General features: G+C 43.0%; 1 protein-coding gene and 1 long non-coding RNA gene across 7 annotated transcripts; one reads left to right on the top strand and one right to left on the bottom strand.

The window, feature by feature from the left end:
- On the top strand, positions 355–10087 carry LOC110436556. Of its 4 annotated transcripts, none has more exons than XR_002454338.1 (4): positions 355–872; positions 2752–2822; positions 5198–5255; positions 7901–9627. It is a non-coding gene; the product is annotated as an uncharacterized LOC110436556 (long non-coding RNA). The 4 variants fall into 4 exon arrangements; XR_002454340.1 differs by lacking the exon at positions 2752–2822 and having other exon boundaries at positions 425–872; positions 7901–8871; positions 9152–10087; XR_002454339.1 differs by lacking the exon at positions 2752–2822 and having other exon boundaries at positions 428–872; positions 7901–8610; positions 8690–9627.
- On the bottom strand, positions 5674–27776 carry LOC8057478 (MADS-box transcription factor 27). Of its 3 annotated transcripts, XM_021463843.1 has the most exons (8): positions 27286–27774; positions 24850–24928; positions 7916–7977; positions 6549–6648; positions 6425–6466; positions 6259–6339; positions 6037–6191; positions 5674–5949 (listed from the first exon to the last, which is right to left on the bottom strand). In XM_021463843.1, the coding sequence occupies exons 1-8, from the start codon at positions 27465–27467 to the stop codon at positions 5931–5933; spliced, it is 720 nt and encodes a 239-aa protein (XP_021319518.1). In that variant the 5' UTR covers positions 27468–27774; the 3' UTR covers positions 5674–5930. The 3 variants fall into 3 exon arrangements, 2 of the variants coding, with proteins under 2 accessions (XP_021319518.1, XP_021319519.1); XM_021463844.1 differs by lacking the exons at positions 24850–24928; positions 27286–27774 and adding an exon at positions 13131–14738; XR_002454336.1 differs by lacking the exons at positions 5674–5949; positions 6037–6191 and having other exon boundaries at positions 6282–6339; positions 6425–6648; positions 27286–27776.

Raw genomic sequence — 27776 nt, 5'->3', positions numbered from 1 at the left:
TGTACAGTTTAGTCGGAATTGACGAGACGAATCTTTTGAGTCTAGTTAGTACATGATTGGATAATATTTATTAAATACCAACGAAAGTAGTACTATTTCTATTTTGTAAAAATTTTTGGAACTACACAAGGCCTGGCTGCGCTCACTTCCCTCCATCTCCCATCCGACCGTATCAGTTCCACAACTGGCTGCAGCGCAGGCCGGTGGACAAGAGAGCAGGTCGCACAGTCGCGCACGGTGGTTCACATGCTCGGTTCCGGCGACACCCCGCAAAAGGCAGCCGTGTCGCGTCGCCTCGCAGCCCTCCTGCTCCCGATCGGCGGAGGCGGAGGTACACCTGTCGGGGTGCACGCAGCACAGCGGCAGCGTCCCCTTTGGAAATCGCGCCAGGGCGACGTGGCCGGGCGGCGCACCGCTCGTCCGCACCATTTTTTACTCCCCAAAATCGCACCAGCTCCTCCTCTCACCCACCATCCCCACTCTCTCTATACACCAGCCACACCCCCGCCAGGCCCCTTGCGCCCTCGACGAATCCAAATCCAGGTTAGAGTCTCTCGCGCGCCGCCGCTCGCCGCCTGCTCCATCTCCCCCGCGCCTCTCCCTGCTCCTGGATTTCACCGATCTGGCATGCTTTACTGTCCCGTGGCAGTGGGAGCCGCCCCCTTTGTTGCGTCCACAGCTCATGCCATGCATGGCCGATCCGATTCCACAGATCGGGCTTGCCGCAGACGTGTGCCGTTGCTTCCCCGTTCGCTTCTCCCTTTGACACCCCCTCGCTTCGTTCTGCGTAGTTTCGGGGTTTGGCATCGCCTGTCTATCCCGTTCATATAGCCTTTAGGGTTTCGAGCTCGACCTCCACGCCGGCGTCTCAGGTGAGAAATCTGTTTTGATCTTCTAATTTGCTTGCTATCGTTCACCGTTAAGGGCTTGGTAGTATCGAGTAAGTTGTGGTCGTGTACAGTTGTGCGTACTATTTTGTCACCCGTGTTTGAAGTTAATCTAGTTGTGTCGCAGCATAAAATTACGAGCATATTGCTTTATCCTGGCATGCGTGAATCCTAGATTTTGGAGGCTAGAAGTGAGCTCGAATCAGATCTATTTGTTGTTTTTTTAGTTTTGTGAGTTATATGCTGGTCACTGGTCAGCGTGCGTGGACATTGAAGGTTTTGGGCTGTGGTATGATGTCAGGAGAGCTTACGGTGTTATTTTGTTGTTGGATTCCTTAGTTTCCAGTGATTGTGGATACCTCTTCAAATTCGGCACGGTAGATGATATTTGTTTCTGATTAATCCATGTAAATGCATTGTTTTTTACAGCTTGTTTTCCTTTTGCAAACTGTGGGTTAGGAAAGGTGACCAATTCTAGTCGTGAGTGCTTTGATGAGTCATGTCTCAGTGTGGATAGTACTTGTGTACAAATAACATGTGGCATGGTGTGTGCTGCTATATACCACTAAAAATTCAATCCTCCCTTCTCTCCACAGCAATGTGTGAGTATGCAAATATGTTATGTACTTGTTTTTGCACACATCTTGCATCTTGTTTATGTGTTGGTACATGCTGCTGAAATTTAACAATTTCCTCTCCCTGTGGTGCACTGTGCATGTGTGATTTAACACACAGCAAGTGCTATTGGAAGATACACCTCACTGGATGGGTTACTCTATGAGAACATTAAGATATTCTTTCATTGGCAGTGATCAATGCGTATATTATCCAGTACCTTGAGGTGCTTTTGTTTGTTTAGTAGGTTTGCTATATATGTTCATGGAGGTGCATGCATAAGCATGGCAGTTGGCAGTTCAAAAATTCATAATATTGCACCAATATTGAATGATGTAAAATGTGATAAATTAGTTTGTTGAAAATATAAACTAGAGTCATTTGTAAGGACATGACACATGCTTGGATGCCATATAATCCATAAGTTTCCACCTTTATTTTGCCAGCCCATGACTTTCACCATGCGAAATATGTTATCACATTACTTAAATTTTTAAGGAATAACCTGTTTGTGATCATGTATATTGGATTTATGAAAATGATACTAGTATGTCTTCAGAAGTACTTCACATTAATTTATTAGGTACGGTGCTACTTGTAGATTCTTCTGAGGATTACTGTCATGGGTTCATTTTGGTTTTGTTTTACTTTTGAATCAATGTCATGCTTCAAATGATAAGGTTTGTAGAGCTTTGTGGTTAATTTTGATTTGTATAACCAAGGGCATTCATAGTGCTATATTGATAAAAATCAAAACAGCAGGTCCTCACTGCTAAGCCACAAGACATATATTATTCACCTAAAGCCTTCTGGACTTTTCTTTTGTTTTACCATGAGTAAATCATAAAATGAATGTGTATAATGACTTAATGAGATACTAAACTGGCCTCATTCATATGATGACGAGAAGTCTTGGTAAAGTAAGGGGGTGTTTAGTTCCCCTTTTTTCCCAAAAAAATTTGGGTTTTGGTCCATCATTTAGCAAAATGGAACTAAACACCATGCAAATTTTTTTGGCAAAAAGGTGGTTATTCTCCATTTTGGATTTTGGCCTCAAGAGACCAAAAAAACCCAAAATGATCCTCAAGAGTCTCTCATGAGACAATAAATTCTGCATTTTGGATGGAACTAAACATGACCCTAAAAATTTTGGCATTTTGCAATCTACCATTCCAAAATAGTTGACATTTTGCATTTTGCATTTTTTTGGAACTAAACACCCCCTAAACATTGTTTGCACTCGCTGCAGCACCTGTGTCTAGTGCTATCTTTGGCTGAGCTCGAGTGAGCCAAGGTTTGGAAGTCAACCTTTTGAACCTGGTATGGATCTTACTATCATAGTCTTGGCTTGGCTAAGCTTTATTAAGGTTGAGTTCTGCTCATCGAAGCTCGGCTGAATAGGTTGACAAAAAGAAATAAGGAATCTTGCAAGGAGTTCGAACTTTGACTGATAAACTTAGAAATTATGTTGCTTGCAAAAGCAGAATGCCTAGAATCACAATAACGAGGGCAAAAAGGAACAGGAAAACAGTACAAAACATTCGTTATATCTAGATGAGAGAACATGTTATTTGACCCTACAAAATTGCAACCTTATTTAGCACAGTCCAGCAAGAAACTTTGACCAATAACAATGACATAAAAAATGTTTCTTAGGGGCCAATAACTTTTCATGTTAACAAAAGAACATTGAGATGAATTGGTTGTGGTTTGTAGTCACGTGTAGTAGCTGTCTCGGTGGTACCAGGCAGAGGGGGAGAGAGCGGTCAATGAACTACCGTTTTTATGTACTAGCACGAATCTCATGAAGGCAGCTAGTTTTTCAGGTCTTTGCCAGCTGTGATCTTGCGATCTACTATTGTTTGCTAAGTCTATATTGGCTGCTGAGTAAGGGAAGCTGAAATTGCATAGAGGCTTTGCGCTGCGACTAATGAATCATTGAAAACCATTAGGACTGGAGTATGGACATCATATCGAAGTTGCAGTGCTTTCTTATCTTATATAAAAAAGGGTCACTGTACCTTCTCTAGGATCAAGCTTGGCTAATTGTGAGCTCAAGTAGCGTGTTGGGAAATAGTTTTCTTGTCTTACCTGCATGACTTGGTGTCCTTAAGATGGGATAATCATGGTTTTTTATTTTGATGTGTTTTTCTTTGTTAGATACATATTACTACTTTACTAATTACTACTATACTACAAATCAAGTTTGATTGGCTCTTTGCAATCCACTTGAGTGAACTATATTCACTCCTGTCCTCGATTTGTGGAGCTGAATATATCAATGCAATAAAGCGTACAGTAATGCTTGTACTGGATTAGTGGATTGTCTTAAAAGAAGATTCATCAAGGAGCATAATTCATTATATTTAATAGTACTGTTTTCTGGCTGCTGAAGGTTCAGTAAATGTTGTCATATATTATATAAAACTGAGCGGATTTGGTACAAAATAGAAGAGCTAAGTCCTTTTTTTTGCCATCTATCTTCTAACCATATCTAACTAAAAATAGTAGGCATACACCAGTAGCAGAGAGCGTTAGATCATCTATCTTACCACACATTTCATTCTGTAATTGACAGATGATGCCATGGAATGACACCAAATTTAGATTCCTTCCAACACAATGTAAAGGTCTGCCTCTGCATTCAGTTTGGACTTCCCTGAATTGCTGATGACCACCTGCGCACAGCTGGGTCCCTTTTCTTCTTTAGGCAGGTCTGCTTATGCTGTCGGTTTGGCCTTCCCTAGATTGTCGATGGCCACCAACGAACAGCCTCCCCCTCCCCCGCACATAACATTTGTGTGATGCAATGACAAACCCAAGTATGCATTGCAGCTGCTTGCACTGTGGTTTGTCAGTCTCAAATGCCAGAATTACCTAGTTTTTTGTCCCTTTTCCCTTTTTTGCACTCTTTCCAGGGCTACTTTTGACTTAAGCTTTTGTAATGCTATATGTGACCCTAAAGTTCTTCCATACCTGGTATGTTGTAGTCATGGTAGGGTTCTATTTGTACCATGTCAGCATTCTTGGATGGCTCTGAATCATGATTCTTCATTGTCTCATAACTGAGTTAGCTTCCAAATTGCCCTTTGGTGGGTTTCCGAATAACCATGAAATTAATACTGTTATAGAAGTTTTATGAGGACTGATGGCATTTCTTCCTATTATTATATTTGGTCTGTAGTTTTTTTTGTTTTGATTTAATGGAGTTGAGAGTTTGTGTTGACCTTGGTGGATTTTGTGTTCTCTGCTGTTTGAACAATGCACATGAGTTTGCTTGTTTTAGTAGCTGTTAATGGATACCAGAATACTGATGAAACCTAGCAATATACTAGGACTAAGTTCCTCTGTAATTAGGCACTACCGTCTCATCATTTATAGTTTCAGGTTTCTGCAGCAGCGCGAAATGCAACTAGTCTGTATTGTTTGTATGGTCTAGTAAGTAACTGGTTTTTTTTAAGTTTTACTTTCGGTTGAATAGCAACTTTTACAAAATCTAAATATATGAAGGGAAGACTGCACCAACTTCAGTGCAAATTCTTTATGTGCTAAGTAAAAGATTGGTCTGTGGTACTTTGAGCCGCCCTGTTGGGTATATTGCAATTTATTGCTGCTAATGGTATTAGCAGCTAATGCTATTGAATTAATAGGCTGGAAGCCTTTGATTTGACATTTTTCCTCCCCTTTTCTGACAGTTGCTGCAAGTGGAGGCGGCAAGCTAGAGGCAGCAACTGCATAACTTGCAAGAAAAACGTAAGTTACTTGATTGCTCCTATTAAACACTGAAAGTTGTGTTATTGTTTACTGGTCAATAAAAAGGAGCTTCCATATTCTGACCGCATCAACATGGTTCTCTGTAACATTCATATGGCAATTCGTTGCTTCCTTTTATTCTCTGTATTTGGCTAAACTGTTATTGTACTTTCACAAATGACAAAATGATTAGTGAACATCCATATATTTTTTTGGATCCCTTTTTATTGTACTCCTTTATTCTAGAATAAATGCATAGATAAAATGAAAAAAAAACATTTCTGCTCTTCGGCCACACACAACTTTCAAGATAAGCAGCAGCTCAGTTTTCTGGAGACACTATTCTTTTTGTAAATAAGTTCACCTGGAAATTTGTACCTGTTACATACCCATTTTGGTCAAACAAACTTACATAATGTGTGAAAAGACAAACCATTGCTGCATAGATTTGTTTGAGATAGATTTATACCACCATTTGCTGGATAAACTTTCAAGTTTCAATACAATGCATGTTATTTGAGATAGATTTATACTACCATTGCCAATAGTCTGTGGCATGTATACTTTATTTGTCTTGCTATGTGTTTAGCCCCGTTACAAGCAATCATTTCTGGCTGCTTCAAGTTCCAGTCTTCAAGGACAATGAGAACAAAAGCAATGTCATACTGCATGTCTTCATGGATTTAGTTGCAACCTGCAAGTTTTTATATAATCTTAAATGGATGCCACTAAAGAACTAAGAACAGAGTCAATAGGTCCTATGCAGAAAAAGCAGGGTTACCCTAATTTAGGAGCCGCAGGTGGCTCAACATCATGTTCTTGCGGTGTAGTATTAAGCTCAAGATGGATAGGAATGTTGGCATTCTCTGCAACTGCAAAGTTGTATGGAGTTGTTGAATCTCGGTTGACTTCACCTGCTGCTTCTTTCTCATAGAGCTGGGCATAGAAACAAATCATGTGATAGGACGTATATCCTGAAAAATTGTATGTCTTTATCAAATACCTTGTATAATTCGGCATTTTCCTGGCGAATTAGGTTGACCTTTCTGTGTAATTCCATGTTGTCTTGTTGGATGAGACTTCCCTACAAATGAGCCAGTTCAGAATGAGCTTGCTGAAGTCCACTCAAAGACATCATATTTCATAGGAATAGTGGAGTGTTCCAGAACCTTTCGATTCAGTTCGTGAATTTCATCAACCAGGAGTTGGTCCTGAAAGTAATAACCATGATCCTCAGTTTTATTTTTGGATGAGGCAATCTTATGAAGGATAAAAAATGATTAGCATGGTTACCTTTTTTGTCCGGATGCAACGAACGCTCATCTCTAGCTGATTTTCTAGATTTTGAAGTCCCTTGACACCTAATCCGGAAAGATCTTGTCCCATCAACTGCCTACAGTCAGTGAATTCATTTTACTTACTTTTTATGTTTCAATTTTGACTGTATTTTAATGTAGTAGGGTCTTGTTGCTTGATCATATCGTGTTCGTTTTTAAGGATTCAGCTTCTTGCTATATATGCCCCAAGGGCCTTAAAGTGAGGCCCATGTCAGATAAGGGCATCATCTGTTATGATTGAGGCCAAGGGAGCCCCTAAAAAGTGGGACCCACATGGAAATAAAAAAAATCACAGGCAACCTCTTTCGCTCTGCTGCTGTCTCCCCCATCGCCTAGCGCCCTGCTCACAGCGCCGCTGCCATCTGCAGCGTGAGGCTTCTGCCCATCTACTCGTGTGTGGCCATTGTCGCCATCGGTGGGACTGTAGGAGACCCTTTCTGCCGCCTGCAGCGCAAGGCAGCTGCCTCCGTCTCCTGTGGGAGGCTGCTAGGTAGGGACAACGTTCGAGATCTCATCCGACCGTCTATTTATCACTGATTGGGAGATTGGATTGGAATCCGAGGAGAACTGATTGGATGGTGGAAGGCCCCTGGCCTCTGCCCGCCTGTGGGAGAGCCCGAGTTTCCTGCCTTTGCTCATGATTTCTTTATTTGTTGATGCCAGGTCTCAAGCTAAAGGTCTGGTTCTAAGCCTTTTGGGTTAAATCACATCATCCTACACTTCGGATGCCTTTAGTACTGTTGCTTGGAATAAAGTGATTACAAATCAGAGTGCTCAAAAACTACTAGGCAAAAAATTAAAATAAATATAAATAAGTAAAATGATGGTGTCTATCTGCTATCTCTTGTTTAAATTACACTTTTCTATTGATAAATGGTTTGCCATGAAGTCACAAATCTTTGCATCCTTTTACATCTCTTGTTTGTGAAAACTGATGTCTGCATAAGCCATGCATTATCCTGTGGCGTCAGTATCACGTCCTTAAACTAGGTTCTGTTCTTATGCATTTTGTATGCTATATTTATTCTCACATATTGCTATACTAATTCATGCACTCTGCACAAGTTCAGGGTTGGAGGTGTTCTAGTTACCTCATGGTCCTTAGGTTGTGTCAGCAGTGCAGATTTGTTATTGTTTTAAACTTCTTTGTATGTTTTTCTTAAAAAAACAGAATGGATTTTCTTCCTTGTTTAAACAAATTCATATGTGTTTCTGAACTGTTGCATTTATGTTCATGCTGACAATTCTTTTATTGATCTTTTTTACATTTGGCAAATTTTCTGAATGACACATCTATAAAACTTGCAGGGTTTTGTGACGTACCGATGATTTTCTTGCAAGTTGTGCAGTTGTTGTCTCAAGCTTGTTGCCTCCCTTTGCCAGAACTATTGAATGTGAAAGCACAGTTAAGTAATGCCACATCCAGAGAATCCAAAAGGTATTGTTGATATAAAAAGTTGCTAAGCGCCATGGAACTTTCGGCAGAGTAAATTGTATGCCTTTATGAAATAACTGAAGTAGATGTGTTGGCATGCAATTGTTTGATTCAAGAAATGATATATTATACAAAATCACAAGATGGGAATTAGTGAGAAACAATGATTGTATGAAAGCAATTAAGGCAAATACAAAACCTCTTCATCTTGTGTTGGCAGGCTATGATTATATAATTCTTTACTGTTCTCTACACTTCTCACATACAAAGTGCTGATGTCTCAATGGAGCTAAATCAGTCCCAGATCATGTGAAATCCTAATGGCGCATGTGCTTGAAGGACGAAACAGAACAAGTCAGGGATTGGTGATGAACTTGCTGGAACAAGCTTATGATGAAACTGATGATGGTTTCAACCTTTTTAGGCTTTAGTTAAAGGCTATAATATTCTTTAAAGGTTCAATATAAACTAAGAAGGATTCATGCATGACTCACCCTCTTGGAGTATGGATTGGAGAATATATTGGCTGCTGATCTTAAGATCTTTTCAGTTCAGAGGATGGGATTATGGGAGCTTAGACCAGGTACCTGTGTTTCCTGCTGACCACTGCTGTGTCTTTCCGTATCTCCTATCACTTCTGTCTCAGGATGTTTGTATTTCAGGGTTCAAATGAACCTGTGAGGTTTTCGCTTCCTCTAGTAAAAGGGATTTGCTTGGAGGGCTGCTTTTGGCATATGAACCATCTGTATTGTGGATTTGCTTGGAAGTCTGCTTTTGGCATATGAACCATCTGTATTGTGCTTCAGAAGGTTTCCTTGTATTGCTCTTAATGTTCAGACTACCAGTATGTATTAATTACACATTTGCAGTCACTTTTTTTCAACCCATAAATCCTACTGTACATTGTTTTCTATTTTGCAAATGAAATTTGACTGTATTAGGTGTATACTTTTGTTAATGGGACAAAGTATATAAAAACTTGACCATTTGGATATTCACAGAGGAAATACTCCTACATACAAACTAATGCAATCCTGCATATTTGCTTGGTATTTTATCTTCTCTATAAATAGCATATGTCAGGATGACTTTGATGTAGACCTTTGTTTTCTGAGAATCTTCAGAGCTGGCTAAGCAGTTCCAGAGTTACAGAAGGGCATACTCTGGTCCTACAAAAGATGGCATATTCTATCGAACTAGACCTATCAAAAGATGGCTAAGCAATTCGTTGGAGTGGCTTCAGTTTTAGTTCTAAAAGAGATGGTATGATGAATGGGAGAAAAAAATTGGCATTCCTACCCTATCTAAGCTGTAAACCTTGGCCTAATTTTTTGGTTAAATTTCTCTCAGCTTATGTAGCAAACAATGGCAATTATCAAAAGTCCAAGTATGTACAGTCTTGCCCTATCTAGGTTCTGACAGGCTATGTGCTGTTTTGCCTTCTCATGGTGTGAGTCATGGGATGCTGAGACATGACCCAAATAACTGTTCTTGGTGGGCTGACCTGGGTACATAATGATTAGTCTTAGGGGTGAGGATTGATGTATATAGGTATGAAACCCATTTGGATTTCAATTCAAGTGAGCAGTTTCTCCATTTATATGGTATTCCATTGGAATTTCCCTTTATTGGCTATGATATTGCGTAGATACACGCGCCAAGTCTTGTGGAATATATAGTATTTTTGATACCAACCATGAAGACTAAATTCAGAGTTAGGAATGGACTATTCAGTCTTCTTATTACCATATGATCCAGATTTTGCAGAGAACTTGGTGTGCAGTCGATCGAGCACACGTGATTTAATCAACAATACAAGTGTATTTAGTCTTTTCATAGTGGATCTAGTGAAAAAAGGTATTTTGAACCAGTGTGTCTACAGTCTGTACACCGCATATCCCTTCTTCCCTCCGATTAGAAGCCATGGCCGCGATCGGAAGGGAGATGGATTCAGTGACTTTCCTCTGGGAAAGTCACAGCGTAACTTTCCTACCTCTATGCACCGTTCAACACAGATCTAACGGCTGACAAATAATCTAACGTAAAGTATTATTATTTTATAGGCAAGTTGTGATGCTCTACTCTGCTTCTACAGCGTGCTCGTGTTCATGGACATCCTGCGCTGAATCAAGCAATTTTGCATAATTTTTGGCTGACTTGAATTTTTTTATTTAATATTGTAGCACTTTCGTTTGTATTTAACATTTATTACTTAATCATAGACTAACTAGACTTAAAAGATTCATCTTATAAGTTATAGTCAAACTGTGTAATTAGTTTTATCTATATTTAATGCTCAGTGCATAGTCCGTAAATTTTGATGTGACGGAAAATCTTAAAAAGTTTTTGGATTTTGGGGTGAACTATTTGGTCTTGTTTAGGCCTTGTTTAGTTCCCGAAAATTTTTTCAGATTCCCCATCACATCGAATCTTACGACACATGCATAAAGTATTAAATATAGATAAAAAATAATTAATTACATAGTTTAATTATAATTTGCAAGACGAATTTTCAAGTCTAGTTAGTCTATGATTGGACAATATTTGTCAAATACAAACGTGCTACAGTGTCCATTTTGCAAAAAAAGTTGGAACTAAACAAGGTCTTAGTTCCTGAACTATTTTGTAAAATGGTCTAAGATTTTTCGTCACATCGAATCTTGCAGCACATGCATGAAGAATTAAATATAATAAAAAAGTAACTAATTGCACAGTTCATCTGGAATTACGAGACGGATTTTTTAAGCTTGGTTAGTCAATAATTAGACAATAATTATCAAATATAAACAAAAATATTATAGTAGATATTTTGAAAAAAAAAGTCACAACTAAATAGGGCATTTGTATTTGTAAATCAAGCGAGCATGTGAAGTGGCATTATAGAGTCCGCGTCCGGCCTTCAGCAGCCTCAGCTCTAGTAGATTCTCGACAGACCGTTGGATGGCAAAGCAACGTAGCAGATGATGCTAAAGTTACGTTGTGACTTACTGAAGCAACGTTACTGAATCTGCGTCCGATCGGGAGTGGACTACCGGTTGATCCAGATGCGAACGTTGCCGATCTGCTTCAGAACCTCAATCTGACAGCAGAAGAGGAGGACGTCGTGGAATTCAGTGATGATGAAGATGTTGAAGACCCTGGTCGGATGGAGTGGGCGTTGGTCGGGAAGGTCCTCTCACCAACGACTGTGCACGCCACCACAATCTTTCGTGCGATGAAGCCGGCCTGGGGGAATCCCTATGGTCTGAAGGTCAGGTCAATTGGTGAAAAGGAGGAGAACCTCTTTTGTCGCAGAATTCAAGTTTGAGCAGGACATGGAACGGGTGTTTGGTGGCTCGCCGTGGATGGTGGGTCGGCACGCTCTGCTGCTGCAAACCTATGACGAAAATCTCAAGCCTTCGGAAATCAGGTTCGATCGAATGGATATCTGGGTTCGGCTCTTGAACCTTCCGCTAGGCTGGATGAACAGGCACCGTGGTGAACGTGCTATGGGCCTGGTTGGCGTGGTAAAGAAGATGGACGTGGATAAAGACGGCAAAGCTAGTGGAGCCTACCTACGTGCCCGAGTGGCGGTTGAAGTGGCAAAACCCCTGAGAAGAGGTGTGCTTCTGAGGACAAAAAAAGATGTTGAACCGGAATGGTTTGATCTGCAGTATGAGAAGCTGCCGTTCTTCTGCCTATCTTGTGGCATCATGGGGCACTCGGAGTTGGAATGTGATAAGCCATTAGTCCGGAATGACTTAGGCAAGTTACCCTATGACATCAAACTTAGGGCATCGGAAGTGAGGAAAAAGAAAACGCAAAGCTTCCATGAAGCTGCTGCAGAATCCTTTGGTAGTGGCTCGTCAACCACCAGCTCAAAGAATTCAAAAGGCTCAGTGCCAAGGTCTGATGACCTGCGCTCGAAGATCCCTGCCCATGGAGTTGAGAGAGAGGAAGAGGAGGAGGTTCTCTCACATTTGAAGAACAAAGCCTCAAAGTCAGATTGTGATACCAGGAAGGATGCGGATGCAAGCCTTCAGCTTTTCCAGAGCAAGAAAGCTGAGTCTCATTTTGTGCTGAGGAAGAGGAAAGCAAAAGGCACGGGAGGTAGCTCATCATCGCAGGACCTCAATCTCCCGGTGATTGATACGTCAGGCTTGGCTCCAACCGGACTGGTGTCAGAGAGAGTGAATCAACTGGGTAAGACTGGTGGAGAGTTGGGAGCAACCGCTTCGGAGGTGTCACCAAAGAAGCAAAAGAGATCGAATTCTCAAACACTTGCGCTATCGGCGGCGACTGCGGGCGGCAGTCCCCGCCGGGCACAATGAAACTTTTAAGTTTGAACTGCCGGGGCCTTGGGCAGCCCGAGGCAGTTCATGAAGTGCGTAGCTTGGTACAGCTACACCGCCCGGTGGTGGTTTTTCTCTCAGAAACTCGACGCTTCTCCAACGATGTACAAGGCTTGCGGAGTAGCTTGGGTTTCCAAAATGGTGTGGGGGTTGGAACCTTTGGCCGTGGTGGGGGTCTAGCCCTACTATGGACGAACGAGGTCTGTGTGAAGCTGCAGACGTACGACAAGCTTCATATAGATGTGATGGTGGTGGATCCAGTGTCAGGAGCAGATAAGTGGCGTTTCACTGGGTTCTACGGTGAAGCTAGGAAGGAAAACCGGCATCGAAGTTGGGAGCTCATGCACTTTCTGAGTGTCCAAAGTGATGCTCCCTGGCTTTGTGCTGGGGACTTCAATGAAATACTAGAAGCTAACGAGCAGTTTGGTGGAGTGCAGCGGCCAGAAAGACAGATGGATGGCTTTCGTGATGCTCTGTCTGCATGTGGCTTTTTTGACTTGGGTTTCTCCGGGCTGCCGTACACCTGGGACAACCGTCAAGAAGGAAATCATAACATCAAAGTTAGACTTGATAGAGCCTTTGCTAACGCAACTTTTGCGGATCTGTTCAGGCAAATCAAGGTAAACCATGAGCAAACAACGGAGTCTGATCATTGCTGCTTAGTAATTGAGTGCAATCGTTCCAAGCGGGGTAGGGGCAGGAGAGGGAAGAATTTTAAATATGAAAACATGTGGAGGAGAGAACCCTCTTACTTGCAGCTAGTGAAAGATACCTGGGGGGATGCTAATCACATCGAGGATCTAGATGAGCTGCAAACCTCGCTGGGGAGGATGCGATGGGCCTTCCAGGAATGGGATCACTCTGTCTTTGGCTCGGTCAGGAAGGAGCTCAGCAAGCTACGTCGTGAGCTAGAGATTGAGAGGAGTTACTCCATCTTCTCGGGTCCGTCTAGACGAGAAAGACAAATTATGACTCGTATTTCTGAACTTCTAGCGAGGGAGGAAATAATGGAGAAGCAACGTTCACGTTTGTCCTGGCTGAAAGATGGTGACAGGAACACCAAATTTTTCCAAGCGAAAGCGAAGGAAAGGGCGAAGACCAACCACATTTCGGCCTTGAGGACAGTGAATGGTGATCTGGTCACTGGGCAGTCCGAATTAGAGTCAATGGCCATAGATTTTTATGGGGACCTATTCACAGCCCAACCGATCTTGTTGCCAGATGAAATTCTGGCACATGTGCCGCAACGTGTGACTCAGGCGATGAATGAATCACTGGAGAGCCCATTTTCAGAAGAGGAGGTGGTGCGGGCACTGTCTATGATGGGTGCTCATAAGGCCCCTGGTCCTGACGGATTTACAGCTGGATTCTACCAAACGCACTGGGACACAGTGGGTCCAAGTGTGACTAGAGCTGTTCTGAATTTTCTGAATGGTGGTCAACTTCCGGAGGCCATCAACCAGACAACGCTTGTGCTGATCCCAAAGGTAAAACATCCTCAGGATCTGAAGAATTTTCGGCCGATATCTCTATGCAATGTGGTTTATAAGCTGTGCTCCAAAGTACTTGCTAACAGACTACGAGTCTTTTTAGATGAAATTATTTCTACAGAACAAAGTGCGTTTGTGCCAGGTCGCCTAATCACGGACAATGTACTTGTTGCCTATGAATGTACTCACTATCTCAAGCGGAAGAAAGGGAAATTGGGGGCATGTGCAGTTAAACTCGATATGGCAAAGGCCTACGACCGAGTAGAGTGGAATTACCTCCAAGGCATGATGCTGAAATTGGGCTTTGCTGAAAGGTTTGTGCATACTGTCATGAGATGTGTCACATCGGTATCCTTCTCAATACGAATGAATGGGATTTTATCAACTCCTTTTAAGCCGTCAAGAGGGATTCGACAAGGGGATCCAATCTCCCCATATCTTTTTCTGTTGTGCTCTGAAGGACTCTCCTGCTTGCTGCGAGCAGTTAGACCGGTGCACTTATCCAGGGGAGTGCGGGTGGGAATCCATGCCCCGTGGGTCTCACACCTTCTATTTGCAGACGACTGCATTATTTTCTCAGAAGCCTCCCTCAGAGGGGCTAGACGTTTGCAAGACATCCTGAATATATATAGTAGAGGATCGGGACAGTTGGTAAATAGAGACAAATCAGCGATCTTCTTCGGTGCAAATTGTGATGACACCTGCAAGCAAGAGGTGAAGGAAGTTCTACATATTGAAACTGAGGCCTTGGCGGAGAAGTATCTGGGCCTTCCGACCACCCTAGGCCGCTCAACTAAAGACACCTTTGAATTTATGCCCACTAGGATCAGGAATCTAGTTGGAACATGGAGTGGTCGTGAAGCTAGCTGTGCTGGCAGGGAGGTGCTGATCAAGTCTATTGCTCAGGCTGTGCCGACATATCCTATGAGTTGCTTCTTGATCCCAAAGGACACCTGCCGGAAAATGAAATCGGTAATTTCAAATTACTGGTGGGGGAGCTCGGCAGACAGTAGGCGCATACATTGGCAGCGTTGGGAACTCCTGACCAAACCCAAAGTTGCTGGTGGTATGGGCTTCAGAGACTTGAGATTGTTTAACTTGGCCATGCTGGGTAAACAAGGGTGGAGACTGATCCAAAACCCTGACTCGCTGTGTGCTCGTGTGTTGAAGGGTAGGTATTTTCATGACTCGGATTTTCTGCAGGCCAGTCGAAAGAAACACTCGAGTCATACTTGGAGGGCTATTTTGGCGGGCAGAGATGTGCTGTCCAAGGGGCTTGTGCGTCGGATCGGTGATGGAAATACAACGAGAATTTGGCAGGACCGTTGGCTACCTGGACATTTCAATGGGAAACCGATCACTACACCAGTTCAGTTGCAGGTCGATTTGGTGTCAGACCTCTTGACCCCGAGTGGGAGTTGGAATGAGGAGCTCGTAAAACAGCTCTTCTTTGATGTTGATGCCCAGGCTATCCTAAGCTTGCCGGTGACAGGTGCAGGAACTGATTCATGGACATGGGAATTAGAGAGGCATGGCTTATACTCTGTCCGTTCGGCATACAGGCTCCTCTTCGATGAGCAGTGGCAGCAACAGGAAGCGGCACAAGCATCCTCATCTGGTGACACTACGTGGTCCCGAATCTGGAAATTATGTGTGCCGCCAAAAGTCCGTGTCTTCTGGTGGCGCGTGGTTAATGACTTTCTCCCGGCCAAAGACATCCTGAATCACAGACACATTGAGCCCACTGCAAATTGTGATGTCTGTGGTGATGATAAGGAGTCAGTGAAGCATGTCCTATTAGAATGCACGATAGCAAAATTTTTCTGGAATCAAACGAAGAGCTTATCTGGTGTCAAAATTCCGTCTTTGCACCCACTTACCTGGGCTCGGGATTTGATTGATCCAGGATGTGTTCCTCCAAAAGATGCAGCGGTGATCTTATGTGGAATGTGGGCATTATGGATGGCGCGAAACAGCAGGCGTCATGGTGAGGAGCCGCGACCAGTGAAAGTAGCAGCACAATGGGCTATTGACACCGCCTTTGATCTCTGGCAGGTGCTTCACCCGGTAAAAGAAAAACTATCTGCAAGTAAGCTGAAGTCCTGGGAACAGCCGGCTGCTGGCTGGGTAAAGTGCAATGTTGATGCAGCCTTCTATGACGGCACCCGGTCAGCGGCTTCTGGCGCGGTTCTTCGTGACCAAGATGGAAGGACGTGTGGTGGCACAGCTAAATGGTATGAATATTGTCTGAATGTGTTGACTGCTGAGGCCTTAGCGTGTTGTGACGGAATGACTCTGGCTCGGGACAGAGGTGTGCGACGCCTGATTCTTGAGACTGATTGTCAGGTGCTTGTTAGCTTATGGGAGAACCGTTCGCACCAGCGCTCTGAGATTTCAGCCCTCCTCACACAGATGGAGGAGTTTAGTCGGAGCTTTGAAGAATTTAGTTTTCGTTTTATTAGCAGAAACTGCAATATGTTAGCACATGCCTGTACTCGGTTGGTATCCCGTGACTCTCAAGTGGCGGAGTGGCTGTTAACCCCACCTGGTCTCATGGATATCATAAACTGTGAATGTAATCCTGTCATTGATTAATGAAGCTCCGGTTTCTCTCAAAAAAAAAAACCATTGTTGCTTGACCCATATGTTGAAAAATTCTCATTTCTACAGACAATTTACCAAGAATTATCTGTACGTATGGTTTTGTATCGGTTGTATGGGCCGTGTTGTACTAGAGGGAAGACATGCGAGTATATATATATATATATATATATATATATATATATATATATATATATATATATATATATATATATATATATAAGCGCTATTCTACATCCTAGGTGTAGAATACTATTCTACACCAAACTGTATATAAGCGCTATTCTACACCCTAGGTGTAGAATACTATTCTACACCAAACTGTTATACTGAGCAGAATTCAGTATCGTCCAGTATCCGCGTTTCAGTATTGTTCAGTATTTCGTGGTCCTGAGTCTAGTATTAGACGTTTCAGTACTGCTCAGTATTTTTTCTACTCAGATTTAACTTGCGGTGTAGAATAATATTCTACACCTAGGGTGTAGAATAACGCTGCCGTATATATATATATACACACACGAACAATAAAGAATTATATCCTTTTAGAGATTACTTTAATGATGATTTAACTTTTTATAACATAGCTTGCATGTAGTGTGGATCAAATTTATATGGTTGGACACACCTATAGTTAGTGTTATATATGTGAAAGACTTGTTTGTGTTTTGGTAATTGAATGAATTTGTGGAGTGATAAATTCATGACATAAAAGGTGATGATTGATCCACAAGAAAGAGCTGAGTTGCACAAGGCCATGGTGATGAAGATGTCGATGATTGTGAGTGCAAAAGCTCAACAAGTGAAGAGATGAAGATGATGGATGATATGCAAGACAAAGGTATAACAATAGGTCGTGCCTTTCATCGGCCATGTAATGATTAGAGAAGACAAATGTATAGGTTGATATGATAGATAGTTGTGTTATAAAGAGGGGCAATTTAATTGCTAATGTAGTTATCTAGTGCTCAAGGTGTTGGTCATCCCATGGAAGACCTATTGGAGCTAGCCATTTTAAAAGGTTTGAGAAAAGAAGTTCATGGCTTTTACCCTAACTTGAGCTCTTTGGTCACCATAGAATTAGGTCATAGGATCTTAGAGTGGTAATCATCTTGGTTCGATCGTCCATCAAAACCCTTCGTTGACCACTAGAGGTTAGGTCACCGAAGGTTAGAGCATTGACCTAGCTTTGTTGAAAACAACAACACAAACCCTAACTTGCGATGCTAATAGAGAGCGGGGCACCAGAGCTTAAGCTATGATAGTGCTAAAAAAGAGCATGGGAGTTTCATAAAGGTCACCAGAACTCTCCGGTGATACCACTAGAGTGCAACATTAGATGCAATGTTTTTGTGTGCATGGGGAGTTTGTATTCACTAGAACTATCATGTGATCGGAGAGCAAGCACCAGAGTTTCGAGCGCTGCAATGGGTAGTTCTAACATAGTGTCAGTATCAATTAAAGCAGCCCTAGTGGTAGACTCTAGTGACATACCGGATGTCTCCGGCGACACTGATAATGCTGCCCTAAGCTTCCAATGGCTAGTTTCTTGAGAGAGAGAGAGAGGCTATGGATAGTGTGTGGCTAGGGAAACTAGAACTCTTGGGCTTCCAAGAAACACCTCCACTCACATTTGTTTGCTAGTGATTGCATTCTTGGTGAGATTGGAGTGATCTAGTGCGTTTGGTCTAAAATGGAATGGCGGTAGTAATATCTAGTGGCACTAGTTTCTTGTTACTCTTGGTGGTTGTTACCACTTAGATGGCTTGGACTAGCTATTACTGTTGAAGCACTCAATTGAAGATTGCGAGGTGCTCCACAGTTGATTGTGAGGAGTCATTAGGTTCATCCCCTCTGGAGAGGCAAAGGACCACTCTAGTGGAATCGAGGTTTGGTGCTTCATGATCGAGCTGGCTCAAGATTAAACACTCATGTCGAAGCCAACCTTGCGGGGTTGTTGAGCTTGATAGAGTAGTGATGATCCTTAGGCTTACCTCAACATGGATGTAAGTGACTAGTAAGTCACTAAACCACATGGATATATCTTGCATGTTCCTCTTGTGGTATTTATTTTATTACTCTCTCTTGCAATGTACTTTGTGTTGTTCAATTCATAGAGTAGTGACAATACGACTTGTCATCATAGAGTGCAAACCTAGCTAGTTTATCAATACTAGTGACACATTTTACATTCTTGATCACTATAATTGTGTAGGTTACCATCACCCTAGGCTTGCATTAGCTTGTAGTGCTTATTAGGGCATCCTATGTGTCTAACAAGTTTGCCTAGTGTTTGTGGTTGCAAGAATTTTTAGTTAGGGTTTTTACCCCCTTTAGGCTTCCAATGATCCTTACAAGTGGTATTAGAGCTAAGTCACCAGTCAAATCAAGATTTAACAAACTCTTGGAGTAAAAGATGGCAAGCAATAGTGTGCCAATTTGAAGGAGGTGTGCCAACAAACTCTTGGAGTAAAAGATGGCAAGCAACAATGTGACAAACTTTTATGGCACAAATTATTATGAGAAGGATGTGTGCCAATTTGAAGGCAATGGGAAGGACGACTTGGAGAGTTTTTTAGAGGGAGTTTGTAGTGCTCTTTTATGAAGGATCCAACCCAAAGAGAGAAGTAAAAGCTACAACTCAATGATCAAGATCTAAATGTTATATATGACTCTCTTTATCTCAAGGTACTCACGTCACGTCTATCAAATATTGGGAGATGACACACAAGTTGTGGAAGAGGCTTGAGGAAGCATATTCGGGCACTTCAATTGGCTTTGACTATGATAGTTTGAACCAATGCACACACACATAAGGAATTAGCCATGCGTGGCTAAGATTGTTTGGTATTCAAGTTGGCGAACATCGAGATTCATAACTTAAGATACAAGTTGGCTAGGATGGAGAGGACAAATTCTTATTTACTTCAACTTGGTTGACTAGGTTTTATAGTGTAATACTCCATGAAGTGCTTAGCTTAAGGGTTCAACTATGCCATGTTGGTTACACAAGATGTGTAGGGTTAAAAACTGCTCAACGGTCTAGTTAGGGTGGTCGACAAGACTCATACTACAAGCTATTTGGTATTTCAATTGGAAAATTGGGAGGACAACACCTATGACTCAATGTTCAATTTGGATAAGAGAACAAAGGCTTATATTATCTGTTTGTAAGGCGGGGTAATTAGCAAGGTCAGTTGTAACGTACTTGATCTTTTAGTGGTCGTAGTAGTGCCGTGGTACACCCACAAGCACACCAGTTGCATTAGTGTTCTTGGTGAGGCTAGATCTAAGGCATCCAATTAAAGGGCTAGGTAGGAATTGGGTTGGTAGCAGATCTAGACAACCGAAGGATACATAAGCAGAAGTTGAACACCTAGGTCTTAGGTATGGTTGAACAGTGACTCCAAAGCTTCAACAGTCCTAGAATTGTTCCTTCAACTTGTGGGGCTTGGAGTCATGTACTATTGTAGAGACAATGGTAACAAAGGTCACAACCACCTAAAAGATTATGTAAGTGTGACTCCATCAAGGCTTATAACGGGGCCACACAAGATTATCAAGGGAAAAGGATAGGATGACTGAGCTATACAAGATGAACTCGAGCACTGGCATCAATGGTGGCTACCTACTCAAGGATCCACTAGAGAAGGTATTCACTGGTGGTAGTTTTTGATGAGGCTTGGTTGATTATGAAACTCAATGTGTGGTAAAACTATGGCTATGAGGGCTTGAGATAAGGTGGAGTGGTTGTCGTGGAATCTCTCCATGAATGCTAGTGAGAGAAAATAGTGGAAGAAGACAAACGCTATGAGAGAATGGCATGGTGACATAATGGATGTGTTGGGGTGCAGATGAAAGCCCTAGTTTGGTTTTGGATAATTGATGAAACCCTAAGTACTAACCTCTATACTAAGTGTGTGTAGACTTAATGAGCTTGGTACATGGCAAGTGATGGAGCAAGAGATAATCATGGTGATGATGGTGATGACCACAAGATGATCAAGTGATCAACTTGGAAAAGAAGAAAGAGAAAAATAAAACCCTATGGAGTTCAAGGCAAAGGTATTGCTTAGGGTTTTGGTTTTGGTGATCAAGACACCATAGAGGGCGTGATCACATTTAGGATAGATAGCCGTACTATAAAGAGAAAAATTCTTTGACTAAGCGGTTATCAAGTGCCACTAGGTGTCATTGTTCATGTGCATGCATTTAGAACCTAGTGAGCTAACTTAACTCCTTCGAAGAAAATGATTGTGAAAATGCTAACACACGTGCACTTATTGGTACACACTTGGTGGTGTTGGCACACTTTGAGAAGGAGGTGGCGGTTGAAGGGTAGAGAGGGTTTGGGTTCCTCTCTCCCTCTCGCCGAGCTTGCGAGGTGGGATTCGACACTTTTTGAGAAAATGAAGTGCATATTTTCTATTGCGCCGGTGGGAAATGTGGAGAAGACACGGGACCAGACGCTGGCCGTGGAGGCACCGGACGCTGTGTCTATGCGTCCGGTGTGCAGGTAGTGCTTAGCTCAGCCAGGGTTAGGCACCAGACGCCAGACACCGGACGCGGGCTTGATCTTATTTGTGCGTCCGGTGCTGCCTGACTTCTGCAAGAGTCTCTGACTGAGAGCACCGGACGCTCAAGGTGCGTCCGGTGGTGTGCGTTCGGTGTCCGCGTGTTTTGCAAACCTCTCTAGGTAAGGGATCGGACGCTAAGGGTGCATCCGGTGAAGAGAGTCCGGTGCCCTACGCATTTTGCAAACCTCCTTGAGTTTAAGACCGGTGTGCACCAGACGTGTTCGGTGCCAACTTAACCGCGTCCGGTGCTCTGCAGGTGACCGTTAGAGTTTGACGCGTGAGTTTCAAAGAGCTGACACATGGCTGCTTTTGGAGCACCGGACACTCTGTTCCAGCGTCCGGTGCCTCACCTGCAGTGCGTCCGGTGATCTCGAGTTTTGCCCAGTGAAAGAGCCAACGGCTCTATTTATTTGAGGGGCTTATAAATACGTGTTGGCCGGCTTAGGGCTTACCCCTTTGGCATTCTAGCATACTTGACATCCTTGTGAGCCTAAGCAAACACCTCCCACACATCTTTGTGAGATTGGGAGTGATTCCAAGTACATTTGCTTGAGTGATTGCATCTAGTGGCACTTGGGGATCGTTCTAGCTGCGGTTTTCTTGTTACTCTTGGTGGTTGCCGCCACCTAGACATCTTGGAGCAGCGGAGGAGCATTTTGGTGATTGTTCGTGGCTATCTCCCAGTGCTTGTGAGGGGTCTTGTACCTTCCCCGGCGGAGAGCCGAAAGGTAACTTTAGTGGATTGCTCGTGTCATTGAGTTACCTCACTTGTGGATCGGTTCTTGCGGTGTTCTAGTGGGGACGAGGTTCGTGCTACACCTCTTAGCCGCCGAACCACCAAGCGTTGGTCGACACAACGGGAACGTAGCGTGCCGACAAGCATGTGAACCTCGGGAGAAAAATTGGTGTCTCAATTGTGTTTCATTGACATTCTCTCGGTGCTTGATTGTTTATATTGGTGATTGGTTCATCCCCTACACGGCGGTATAAATATCTCATCCTATCCTTTACTTACCGCAAAGTAGTGTAATTAGTTTAGTTGCTTACTTTGCCTTGTGTAGCATAGTTCACTAGTGTAGCTTGTAGTGACATAACTCTTGTGTGCCTAGTGATTATAGCAAACTAGAATTGTTGGTTAGGTGGCCTGCAAATACCCCATTAGAGCTAGAGCAAAAAGCTTCGCTTTGTTATTTACTAACCTTTTGCTCTAGTGAGTTTGTAGATTTTTAAATAGGCTATTCACCCCTCTCTAGCTGTATTAGGACCTTTCAGCAGAACATGAGGGCAGTACAAGACACAAAGCGTTCCCCTATGCTCATGGTTGCAACGTGGCCAAGAGGCTAGATGGGTGACAACACCGGACGCTGGCCGTGGAGGCACCGGACGCTGTGTCTATGCGTCCGGTGTGCAGGTAGTGCTTGGCTCAGCCAGGGTTAGGCACCGGACGCCAGACACTGGACGCGGGCTTGATCTTGTTTGTGCGTCTGGTGCTGCCTGACTTCTGCAAGAGTCTCTGACTGAGAGCACCGGACGCTCAAGGTGCGTCCGGTGGTGTGCGTTCGGTGTCCGCGTGTTTTGCAAACCTCTCTAGGTAAGGGACCGGACGCTAAGGGTGCATCCGGTGAAGAGAGTCCGGTGCCCTACGCATTTTGCGAACCTCCTTGAGTTTAAGACCGGTGTGCACCAGACGTGTTCGGTGCCAACTTAACCGCGTCCGGTGCTCTGCAAGTGACCGTTAGAGTTTGACGCGTGAGTTTCAGAGAGCTGACACATGGCTGCTTTTGGAGCACCGGACGCTCTGTTCCAGCGTCCGGTGCCTCACCTGCAGTGCGTCCGGTGATCCCGAGTTTTGCCCAGTGAAAGAGCCAACGGCTCTATTTATTTGAGGGGCTTATAAATACGTGTTGGCCGGCTTAGGGCTTACCCCTTTGGCATTCTAGCATACTTGACATCCTTGTGAGCCTAAGCAAACACCTCCCACACATCTTTGTGAGATTGGGAGTGATTCCAAGTACATTTGCTTGAGTAATTGCATCTAGTGGCACTTGGGGATCGTTCTAGCTGCGGTTTTCTTGTTACTCTTGGTGGTTGCCGCCACCTAGACATCTTGGAGCAGCGGAGGAGCATTTTGGTGATTGTTCGTGGCTATCTCCCAGTGATTGTGAGGGGTCTTGTACCTTCCCTGGCGGAGAGCCGAAAGGTAACTCTAGTGGATTGCTCGTTTCATTGAGTTACCACACTTGTGGGTCGGGTCTTGCGGTGTTCTAGTGAGGACGAGGTTCGTGCTACACCTCTTAGCCGCCAAACCACCAAGCGTTGGTCGACACAACAGGAACGTAGCGTGCCGACAAGCATGTGAACCTCGAGAGAAAAATTGGTGTCTCAATTGTGTTTGATTGGCATTCTCTCGGTGCTTGATTGTTTATATTGGTGATTGGTTCATCCCCTACACGGCGGTATAAATATCTCATCCTATCCTTTACTTACCGCAAAGTAGTGTAATTAGTTTAGTTGCTTACTTTGCCTTGTGTAGCATAGTTCACTAGTGTAGCTTGTAGTGACATAACTCTTGTGTGCCTAGTGATTATAGCAAACTAGAATTGTTGGTTCGGTGGCCTGCAAACACCTCATTAGAGCTAGAGCAAAAAGCTTCGCTTTGTTATTTACTAACCTTTTGCTCTAGTGAGTTTGTAGATTTTTAAATAGGCTATTCACCCCTCTCTAGCCAATAGGACCTTTCAGCAGAACATGGGGGCAGTACAAGACACAAAGCGTTCCCCTGTGCTCATGGGTGCAACGTGGCCAAGAGGCTAGATGGGTGACAACACATGGCACTAAAGTTTTGAGTTGCTTGGATGATTGGTTGGGGTGAACAACCGTCCTAGTTAAATGATGGACGATTTAGTCACATGATTATGGTTCCGAACTTCCGAACTTCTATTTTCTCACAATCAAGAATAGAACTCATTGATCTATCTAAATGAAAGTTTCAAATTTAAATAACTAAACTAATTGAAATGAGGCTAGGATATTTTTGCAATGAGGCTCTAGAAATCTTGGTCAACCCCCTGCTAAGTTTCCACATAGAATCAAAAGATGTTTGGTCAGACATTTGTGTATTTATACCTTCCATCGCAAACTAGTTTCCTACGATCTAAGTGTACCACTCATATTGACTCACTTGGCTTGGTCAGGACATTATTAGCCTTCAAGGAGACCTATGCCAAACTAAAGCTAGAGTTTAGTTCTTCAACTTTCATCTTTAAACTTGATTAAGTGTTTAAGTGAAATAAGTTATTACTCGCCCTTGAACATGGCATCTCAATAACCATGCAAGTTAGACAAGTTTAGACTTTAAACCTTATGTCAGTAGAGAATATGATACCAACTGCTTAGTAAGGTTGATTGAAGGTTGTTTTGAGTTTGTTGGTGAAACAATATGCATTTGATGTGTGTAGGTTGTTTTGGAGCTTGTTCTTAATCACTTTAAAGATTTACTAGACTTGACATAGTGAGCAAAAAAGTGCAAGAATATTCTCAACCATGCATGGCAACTGATGATGCTCATGAAATGCATATACTTAACACCGAGGATGTCAGAGTATATATATATATATATATCTTGTGCCAAACATTTTATTTAAATGATTTGTTGTACATTAGTTATGATTTATCACTCTCATTATTTCCACCTTTATTTGCTAATCCGCCAATAGAAATTCTTGGAAACACAAGAAAAATCAAGAACATAGTGTTACTATAGAAAACATGACGCAATTGATCAACATTTAGTGAAGTTATATTGATATCACTTATAATGGCATACCTTAAGTTCTGTGTTGGGGTTTGCTACAAGCTGCTGCTCCTCCTTCGCTCGACCATATCGATCAATCACTGACTTCATGCTGCACAAAGACATGCCATATATATACCAATAATGCATATAAAATGTATGAGTAATACTATGGATGAATATCGCTTGCGCACACGTACACACAAGTGGTGCCTGAGCTACGTCCATACTTTCGATATCTAACATATTGAGTGCAAGACCTAGGATGAGTACACGAAAGTATGTTATACTTATTCCTCCAAAAAAATATTCCTTAAATTTTCATATGATAAGCTTTAGATCTCCCTACTAATACATGAATATATTTCCACTCTTTCCTACCCTTATTCCTCACTCTCACCTTAATGCCACCAACCTCAACATAGTTCGGTCTAACCACTACCATTGCTCTAATGCTTCTGAGTATGACAGGCATAATCCCCCTCTTCTTTGTGCCTATCGACCAAATTGCAGATCCTCTAGTCTTCTACATTCTCTCTATTTTTCGCATTTTCGACTTTTAGTAACTAGTAGATTTGCTACTATGAGCCACCATCTATAGATCGGAGCACATGACCTAACTCACTAATCGACCTCCTTGCCCTTTTCCATATCTCTCATCGCCAGTCACCATAGCAAGATATCAACCCAAACCTAAGGCTGGAGGTTAAGCAAATTACAATCCTAATAATATATACCACCTCCATCGTATGTAGTGATGTGAATAGAGAACACTAATGGATTTTTTTAAAAAAAGTCCAAAAGTGTGTAATTTAGGAATTTTTAGTTCTCTTCCTCTAAAAATTACATATTAGGTGCATATACCAAAAGGCCAGAGAATATGAGAAAAAAGTGGCTGTGTTAGGATCTGCTATTCGGACCCAATCCACACGCCAGCCGGGATACTGTTCATCTTCCGCGCGGCTTTCCTCGCGCTCGCAGTTGTACTTGCCTCCTCCTCGTGCTCAACACCGCCCTTGACTTCGGTGCTGCCCACCGCACCCCCCATGGTGTAGGGTCTCATAGGAGCTCTGTCACCACAAAGCTCTGTCGAGATCCTACTGCGCCCACGTCGGCCTTGTTCTTCCCCTCACCACCCTCACTCCCGCCACTGCCTCTACGGCCACGCTCACTGGCGAGCACCGCCGTGACTCACCCTGGGCATTCGGTACTTCGGTTCGGTTCAGTACCTCAATTCTCATAGAAATTTATTTGGTTCCTCAGAAATTAGGTACCAATCGATTCCTTCGAAAAATCGGTACCGAGGAAATTCGGTTTCGATACTTTCGGTTCGGTTTCAGTATTTATAGAAAAATACCAAATTGATTGCACGAACATGTAATAACATGTTCAAAAGCTATTTTGACATAATTTGGAAATAATTTCATAAAGAATAGTAGTGCCAAATACATACATATACAAGCCCACAAGATAATATGAGTAGAGTACCATATATATATAATATATTAGATTAAAATAGTGGTATTAATAATATAACTGCACTCAAACTCAACACATTTCGGTAAATTCGGTTCCCTAAGGTATAGTGCTAAATTTATATCGGTAAATTCGGTTCCTAGAAATTAGGAACCGAAAAATTTGGTTTTGGTATTTTTGGTTCGGTTCTCGATATTTCAGCGGTTCTCGGTTCTCAGCTTTGTGTGCCCAGGGTAAGCCGTGACCTGGTTTGGCCGTCTCCACTGGCCGCAGGGCCCTTAACCCCCTCGACCACCATCCCCACCATCGCTAGGGAGAGAGCTACTAGAGATGGAGATGAGAGAGGAATGGTGGTGCGTTGTGGGCCGCGTGTCGCTGTGAGCCGTGTTGTGGGCTGCGAGAGGAAGAGAAATAGTGTTCACTCGTGCAACATCTGCTTCATTCGACGAGCAGCTCCCATAAGATGGCAAGATTTTCATGAAGAAACTTTGTATGGTAGCTAAGGTCTTGTTTAGTTCCAAATTTTTTTTCAAAATTTGTTAGATTCCTCATTACATCAAATCTTGCGGCACATGAATGGAGCATTAAATATAAATAAAAAAATAACTAATTTGCGAGATGAATCTTTTGAGTCTAGTTAGTCTATAATTAGACAATATTTGTAAAATACAAACGAAAGTGCTACAATGTCTATTTTACCAAAAAATTTGGAACTAAATAAGGCCTTTGACTTGAGAGGTCAAATAAACCACTGCCAAAGCATTATCAAACTCTATAGCCATTGATTAGCTAGCGGCAGCTGCTATGTGATAACTTGGGGAAATCTATTGGATCCAAGCTAAGAGATTCAAGTTAGGTATGCACAGATGGTTTTCCAAAAAGAATAAAACTTCACGAGCTAAAAGCAAACATGTCTCTAGAGAAACCGAATCAAAATGAAGCATAAGTGGAAGACCGAAATATGGGCGTGATTTGCGTGGAGTCAATTCTAACCTTGTGCTGGCGTATTCGTAGAGCCGACCGGTGCTGGAGAAGATGACCAGTCCGACCTCCGCATCACAGAGGATGCCGAGCTCCCTTGCCTTCTTGAAGATCCCGTTCCGCCGTTTGGAGAACGTCACCTGCCGGCTCGTGGAGTTGTCGATCCGGCGGATCACTATCTTGCCGCGCCCCATCGTCGTCAAGCTGCGTCTGGCCGGTCTTGCACGCGCACCACACACGGCGCAGGTACACGCACGGATAGCAATGGAGAGACTGGGAAGCCCGGCCAGCAGGAGCCCTGCAAAAGGAGAAGGCTACCACAGCAGGTTTCCTAGGCAGACGAATTATTGGAGGGGGAGAGAGTGAGGAAGACGACGACGGGATAGAGGAGTCTCTTGCTGTTGGCTTTGCAAGTCGTCTTTCCTTTAGCTGCTTTCTCCTTCCTTTATTTAGCAAGGAAATCATGGAGACAGATTTGCCTCCCCATTGGCTAGGGTCACCAG

The sequence above is a fragment of the Sorghum bicolor genome, chromosome 6 (genome assembly GCF_000003195.3).
Source record: "Sorghum bicolor cultivar BTx623 chromosome 6, Sorghum_bicolor_NCBIv3, whole genome shotgun sequence".
In the NCBI taxonomy this organism is placed as follows: domain Eukaryota; kingdom Viridiplantae; phylum Streptophyta; class Magnoliopsida; order Poales; family Poaceae; genus Sorghum; species Sorghum bicolor.
Note: the sequence above shows the minus strand (reverse complement) of the source record. Positions and strands in the feature narration are given on the sequence as shown.

Excerpts from the sequence above, each read along its gene's own strand:
- LOC8057478 (XM_021463843.1), bottom strand. The coding sequence starts at position 27,467 with ATGGGGCGCGGCAAGATAGTGATCCGCCGGATCGACAACTCCACGAGC. Across the intron at positions 24,929-27,285 it reads TACGAATACGCCAGCACAAG|CATGAAGTCAGTGATTGATC; the intron begins GTTAGAATTGAC and ends GTCTTTGTGCAG. Across the intron at positions 7,978-24,849 it reads ACCCCAACACAGAACTTAAG|TTCTGGCAAAGGGAGGCAAC; the intron begins GTATGCCATTAT and ends CACATTCAATAG.